The sequence below is a fragment of the Myotis brandtii genome, unplaced genomic scaffold (assembly GCF_000412655.1).
Source record: "Myotis brandtii unplaced genomic scaffold, ASM41265v1 scaffold64, whole genome shotgun sequence".
Lineage (NCBI taxonomy): Eukaryota > Metazoa > Chordata > Mammalia > Chiroptera > Vespertilionidae > Myotis > Myotis brandtii.
The window spans coordinates 2504624-2511948 of NW_005370460.1; the positions used below are offsets into that span (position 1 = coordinate 2504624).

Sequence of the window (7325 nt, forward strand, 5' to 3'; positions counted from 1 at the left end):
CCGCACCCCAGCTCTGTGACCTTGGGCAGCTCCTGACCTTTCTGAGCTCCGTGACTGGTCAGAAATCAGAGATAATGAGACCAACCCATTCACGGACGTGCTTGTGCGTCCAGCGCTTAAAGACGAGCCTCTGTCGCACGGCCTGGGCTCTGCTCCCTTGAGCTCACCGAGGAGATTAAGTCCCATTTGGGAACAATCTCGCCCGTGCCTGCCGCCCACTGCCCGTTAGTGCAGTGTGCGGTGCGGACGGGGCACCCGTCACGGCCAGGCCTCCGGCGCCTCACCTGCCTGGCTGGTCCGGGTACTTCTGCTTGGTGTAGGCCTCGAGGGTGGCGTAGACCTTCTCCCGAAGGGTCTCGACCTCAGAGGGGTTGGACAGACCCTTGGCATCTGGAACAGATGACTGATTTAAGCTCCGGGAACACCTTCCCCAGAGGCGGCCCCACCCCACAGGCCAGCTCCCCTGGAGTCACCAGACGCCCAAGGGAGGGAGCACCTGGGAAACACTGACCCCAGACTGCAGGGGCCGAGGTGCCCACTGCCGACTCCCAGGAGTTTTACCTCATCTGGCCATTCCAGAAACAGTCCCTTCACATGTGGGCCTACTGTGCGCTTAAGCATGGACTCAATGTTGAGATGGTACAAAGCCAGAGACCAGGTCCCCATCAGTGAACTGAGCGCCAACTACGGATCCCAGAGCCCATCTCCCCTCCCCCTCACCACACGTGTCTGGGAAGCCGCGCCCCTCCTGACACCTCCTCTTCCTGCCTGCAGGACACCAGGACACCATCGCTGCTCCCACCTGTCTCCCTGGTGTCCCTTCTCGGGCGCTTTCTGAATCTTCCTCTCCCCCAGCCTCCAGGCACCAGGCCAAGCACAGTCCTGGTTCCCACCCCCCGCCCCACGCCCTATCTCCATCAATGAGAACTCCACTCTCCCACCTGTTCAGGGAAATGAAGCCAACAGCTCTGAGAACTATATCTAACACCTCTCTTCCTCCCACATCAGCACATCGACATCTAATCCATCGGCAAATCCTGTGGGCTTTGCCTAAAATTCCATGCGGACTCTGACCACCTCCCTCCCTGCCACCCAAGGCCACTGCCATCTCTCCTCTCCCCCGACCCAAACACCCACACCCACTCAGGATTCTCCAAGACAGCACTGGGAGTGAAGGCCATGAGGAGTTGGCCCCGTGCCCCACCCGGGACAGCCTCCTGGCCCTGCGTCCCTGTCCTGGCTGAGCTCGAGGCCCGGCGTGCCGGTGCTGGGCTGAGCGCCGCGCCACGCCTCACCTGGGTTAAACAGCACGATGGCGCGCAGGCACCCCAGCTCCGACTTGTCCATCTGCATGTCTTTCATTTTGGAGACCAGCTCGGTCAGGACTCTGTTCCCAGGAAACACGGCAGGCGACGATGAGATCAGGACAGTGAGCGCGAGCGACATCTCTTATGCACCCACCCCATTTCCAGACGATGCACCAGGGACCAGGGCGTGGAGGGGAGAAGGTGCGGCCCCTGATCTCAGACATGGACACATGCAGCCATGCAAAGCCAGGAGCAGCCAGGAGCCAAGCCCAAGGGCACACCAGTGGCAGGTGACGCAGGCTGGAGAGGCAGCCTGGGGTTGGAAATCAGTAGAAATGCAACAGGCCCAGCAGAGGGCCTGCGTGCTGGGAACACGGCAGGACTGCACGCAGTGACCGGAGAAGCCCACAGGCCAGGACGGGGCCGGAGCCCACAGAGGACCAGGCAGGAATGACACGTGGTGGGAATGACACAGGAGAGGAGACACGAGGTGGACATCACGCAGCCACGGACCGACTGTGATGGAGCTGGGCAGGGGCCAGGGGGGCCTTGCACTTGGACAGAGACCTCCTCTCTCCTGTCCTTCATCCTCTCACCTGAACCATTCACCTCTCATTTCACTCGCCCCCTAGCACACGGCTGATTCCCTCAGCAGCATTTAGGACGCAGAACCCCAGACGGAGGCCGTCACCACCTGACCTGAGATCCTGCTACAGAGCCCAGCAAACCGCAGCCTGGACTCCTCGGGTCCAGTCCTGGCCCCTACCCATCCCTGCCGCAGGGAGAAGCAGGTCAACACCCCGGCCCCAACTTAGCAGGTCATGTCAACCACCAGCCTCTCCTCTGGAGCCCACAGGGGTCACGGGTCCCCATCTGCGCGCGACTGCGCTGGTGCTGACCTGTTCCACCTTGCGGTCTCAGCCTTTCTCTTAATCCTCCCTCAGCCTCCAGGCCCACGTTCTCACTGGCCTCCTGGTCTCTGTTTCTAGCCATGGGCGGCTCTGGGCTCTGTCCATCCACATCCCGTCACTGCCCACAGCACACGTGCACGCAGGCATACACACGTGCACATACGGAGGCACACACACAACGACGCAGAGGACACACCTGTCAAAGATGGAGCCCACGCCAGCGCTGTGGGCGCTGCTCCGGTGCACGTGCAGCCCGGTGGCCAGGAGAATGCCGTCCTGCACGGAGACCGAGCGGTGGGAGAAGGAGGCGATCAGAAGCTCGTTCCACCCTGCGGGGCGAGAGGAGGCTGTGAGGGCCACCGACCGCCTCGCTTCATGGAAATCACCCGGGGGACAAAGCCGAATCGGAAGTGCAGGGAGGTGAAATGCCGGGGTCCCCTGGCTCGTGGCTCCCCCAGTCTCCCCAGTGCAGCCCGGAAGGCCAGCTTGAGGACAGGGCTCTACTTCCCCCTGTCAATCAGCAAATATGGACTGAACATGGAACAGGGCCAGCGCTGTGTTAGCTGTCACTGCGGGGGCTCATAGCGGGCTGGTGTCTGTGGGGTGTCTAGCGGCGCTGGCACGGCGCGGAGCTCCGGTCACGGCCGCTGGGGGCTCCCTGTCTAACAGGGACGTGGCTCCCGGCCTCTGCCAGCCTTCATGGCGTCCGCCTGCGGGCTCAGTGATGAAGAGACCTGGCAGGTGTCAGCTGCTCCGTGCCCAGAAATGGAAGCCACCGAGGGCGCGGCACAAAGAACCTCAAAATAGGAAGGGCCCGGCTGCATCTAGTACTCGCCTGCGCCTAAGTCGGTGGCTCCCGCCTCCCTGTGAGGTGGGAATGTCTGTACTTTCCGATTTCAGAGCAGTGATGGGGCGTGGCTTCAGGCGGGCCTCAACCAAAAGGACTGAACTGTCTTCAAAAGTTAGACTCGAGCTACGAAGCCCAGTAAAATTCACGTGGAAGAGTCACTGCTCCACTCACAGAGACTGTCCCTGGGGATTGGGAGGGTCTGGGGAGAGCCCTCCGAGTTTGAGGGCCTGCAGGTCACCCAGAGAAAGAGCCGCCCTGGCGAGCGATCCTGCCATCAGCGTGGACACAGCTCGGGCAGGTTGAGGGTCCCGGGGGGAACTTCCCGTGGCAGCCCCGGCGATTGTCCCGAGAAGCGAGGGGCCTAAAGCCCTACCTGCGCGGAGCAGGATGACCTGGTCCTCCAGCGTGAGGCCCGAGAAGTGGGGGATGCGCTTGGCCCACTCGACAAGGGTGAACAGCTGCTTGTCGGCCGCGTGGCAGATGTTGGTGACAGGGTCATTGGTCTGAAACGGGACAAGCTCTGAGGCTGGAGTCGGGGCCCCAGCACACCCTCCGCCTCCAGGCTGGGAAGCAGAGGTGCCCAGCGCACATACCGAGCTCTCCATGCTCATGTCGCCGTAGGACTCTGTCTTCGGCTCGACGGCCAGTTCCGCCTCCAGGATCCTCTCCACGGGCATGCCTTCGTGGGCGCCCCCCGCGCACTCCGCCTCGCTCTCCGCCCGCTCCCGGCTCCTCTGCCTCTCCTCCTGCACGGCTGGCACACGAAGGACACAGATGGCACCCAGTGCCGGGACAGCGGTGGGGAAGGGGCGACCTGCCTACGCCTCCTGTGTAAGCTGGGCGTCACCTCGGCGCTGAATCGGGGTGCTGCGATGCTGACAGATGCTACCTGCTCACACCTGTGCGGGTCTGCGGGCCCAGAGTCCACGTCCTCCCCAGTCGGGGTGGCAACGCCGCTAGACACCCCCACAGACACCAGCCCGACCCTGAAGCTCTAACCACCTCCGATCTGCCCTCTCTTCACGAGCCGCTCTCCCGTGCCCCACAGCCCCTCCTCCCTCCCGCTGGCCTCCAATAAGCCGTGAGCTTGCGGGGGCTGAGGGGGAGGCCCCTCGCCTTGCCCTCCTGCCCCATCAGGGCCCAGGCAGCACCCTTGGCATTCACATCCCATCAGCTCTGCCCGGGCAGCAGCCTGAGCACAGGGCACCTGATCCGCGTCAGGGATGCTCTTGGAGGCCGTGGGGGGTTTGTAAGTCACCCGGATGGCATTCCAGACCCGAGGCTGATTGGGCGGGGGGAGGGGGGGGGCCGCAGAACCCGGGCAAAGCTGGAGCTGCAATGACCCCGCCGCCCAAGCTGAGCGTTTCCACCCGCCTCCTGGCCCCACGCCCCCCGCGCCCCTGGGTCTGTGCGTGGACGTGAGGCCTGTCCTCCCACAGCCTCGCGGCCATGTCCATCCCCAGGAAGCGCTGGTGTCTGCCCCTCACTCCAGAGCACAGCAGAGTCAGCACTGCTCAAGCCCCAAGAAGAAAGGAAATGGTCGCTAAGCGGGTGGCTCGCATGGGACCCCACGGCTCACGTGGCCACTCCACGGGCCACTCCGGCCTCTCGCTTCCCTCCCTCCCTCCTGCCACCGTCCACGCCCCAAGCTGCTCTCTGACTGGAACCCGGGCGGGACCTCTGACCTGCCCTGCCAGCGAGGTCCCTGGTCTCCTAGAGGAGGGCGTAGGGTCTCGCCCCCCACAGCCCCTGGGTGGACCCCCCCCAGCAGCCTCGGAAAACGGTCTTCAGTGGGGAGTGGGGCCAGGTGGGATGGCGGGAGCCCAGGAACCAAGGAGAGAGGACAAAGCAGGGGCCGGGAGAGGAAGAGACACAGGGAAAGGAAGAGGAGACAGCAGGAGAGAGGAGAAGAGCAGTGTGCCGGGCAAAGCATCTTTTCAAAAACGGCCTCCACCACTGTCCGGCCAAGCGACAGCAGACACAGCCCCAGTTTCCCCGGATGGGAGGGGGACTGTGGCCCTTGACTGAGATTGTCTTGTGAGGAGTAATGAGATAATTACAAAAAGTTCACCGGGTGGGTATTTCCTCTTCCTGCCCGGCCGGCCCATCTCCTGATGGGTCCTTCCTCCTCCAGGCCCCCTCCTCTCTCCTCCTTCCTGTCCCCGTGGGTCCCCACTCACCGCCAGCACACAGAACCGGCACACACACTCATCATCAGCTGCATTTACTGGTTAAAGTTGAACGCGCCTTGTATTAATTTTTCAATGTTCGTTAAAAGCCGGGGAAGCAGTGGAGGGAAGCCCTCTGTGGCCTCGATGGGTTTCTGCCGCAGTCGGGCTCTCAAGGAAAATCGCCTGCAGGCCTCACAGGAGGGGACCTGGGCCTCTGGGGGCGGCTCTACCCCCCCCCCCCCCCCCCCCCGCTTCTCCGTGAATGGCGTGACCCGGGGCCGGGGCTGCAGCGCGTGCTGTCCTGCTGTCCTGACCGAGGAGTCAGTCTGCTGTGGGGCATCTGCCTGGCAGACATTCTGAGCTGCTGCCCCATCGGGGCACATCCAGGGGGCGCCGGGTGACCTCACATAGCACCCACGTCCCGCCTTAGCCCAGACCGCCCAGCACTCAAACGTAAGTAGCTATCCAGTGTGAATGAATCTAAAGCATACCTTTTTTTGGTCAGGTTAGCCAAAAATATACTATGCTTTTTGATGTGCCACAGAATTTTCGTGATCAGTTACTGCGTGCTGTGCGATGAACAAAGCTGAAATCACTGCTTCAGTTCAATCGTATGCACTTAACACAAAGGATTGTCACCCTGAAGCTGGTCTCACCCGCCCTGGGGGCGACCGGCCGCAGACACCAGCCCTCTGGCCGGCGGGAGGTGCTGTGGGTCATGAGTCTCACGTGCTGGCCGCAGGGCAGCGGCAGCCACTCTGGAGGAGCACAGCGCCCGCAGCTGCTCCCGCCTCCGTCTCCCAGCCTGTGGCCACCGAGGGCGGGCGGTCTGGAGGGGAAGGGGCCTGACCCAGTGCACCTCGCCCTCCATGCGCCCTCGCCAACAGGGGTGGGAGCCAGGAGCAGTGGGAGGAGCGAAGAGTGTGGCGGCTGGGACTGTGGTGAAAGCAGGTGGAGCAGGGAGAATAGACTCTATCCCAGTGGTTCTCAACCTCGGCTGCACATGAGAATCACCTGGGAATCTTTTTAAAATCACGATTTCTGGGCCTCGTCCTCCGGAAATTCTGTTTCTTTGTTATGGGGTGGGGCCACAACATTAGTAACAAAGAAACAGAATTTCCGGAGGATGAGGCCGAGAAAACAGGATTTTAAAAAGATTCCCAGGTGATTCTCATGTGCAGCCAAGGTTGAGAACCACTGCTCTAGACCCCGCTTGAGGGAGAGATGCGATGTCTGCCCATCGAGTGTGGTGTATCAGAGAATGGGGTTCAGTGGTTTCTGGTCTGAGTGGCTGGGAAATGGCCATTTCCTAAGACGGGGGGCTGGGGGCCAGAGTATCAGGAGCCCAGGTTTGGGTCTCCGGATCTGAGGATCGTCAGCCGTCGCAGGGCGTCCAGTCCCAGGTGTGAGCCGGGCGGGGAGGAGCCCAGGGCGAGCCCTGCTCAGGAGACGGAGGGCCTGCCCTCCGCTCGTTACTGTCCGGGGCCTGGGTCATGGTCCCCCTCACCCGGCTCACACCAGCCCATCTCCCCAGCTGGCGAAGGGCTGATTAGATGCTTCTCCATCGGACACGCTGAGGCTCCCGGAGCTAGTCCTCCCGGTAGCGTTCTCTCTCAGCAGCTCTCGGAGCCTCTCCCTTCCTCGTTGGGTGTCAGGGCCGCCCCTCTCACAGGCAGATCTACGGGCTGAGGCGCCACCGGGACTGCCCGGACACCCACACCCGCTTCAGCAGACAGACATTTGACTACGGTCATTGCAGCCGCCCCTCCACCTTCTTCCCAGGGGCCCTGCGTGTGTCACTTGACCCCACGTGTTTCTGGGCCTGCGCCCTGGGGGAGGCCTACCTTCCCGCTTCATGCCCATGACCAGGCACTTCTGGTAGCGGCAGTACTGGCAGCGGTTGCGCTGCCGCTTGTCGATGAGGCAGTCCTTGTTGTCCCGGCAGGTGTACAGCAGGTCCTTGCGGATCGTGCGCTTGAAGAAGCCTTTGCAGCCCTCACAGCTGTACACGCCGTAGTGCTTGCCTGCGGGGAGAACAGCCGCGTGTGTGCCTGCTCCTTTCACCCCTTCTCCTCCCCCTCCTACC

General features: G+C 62.6%; 1 protein-coding gene across 5 annotated transcripts in view; it reads right to left on the minus strand.

The window, feature by feature from the left end:
• RXRG (retinoid X receptor, gamma) overlaps window positions 1-7325 on the minus strand; it is a 141056-nt gene that overhangs the window by 3104 nt on the left and 130627 nt on the right. For 4 of the 5 annotated variants that reach the window (XM_005880492.2, XM_005880491.2, XM_014528540.1 and 1 more), the window contains 5 exons: window positions 7084-7263; window positions 3442-3822; window positions 2415-2547; window positions 1296-1387; window positions 285-390 (listed from right to left, as the gene is read on the minus strand). In XM_005880492.2, the coding sequence (XP_005880554.1) occupies window positions 285-390; window positions 1296-1387; window positions 2415-2547; window positions 3442-3822; window positions 7084-7263 (892 nt within the window). The remainder of the gene's footprint in view (window positions 1-284; window positions 391-1295; window positions 1388-2414; window positions 2548-3441; window positions 3823-7083; window positions 7264-7325) is intronic. The other variant, XM_005880493.2, reaches the window with a different exon arrangement.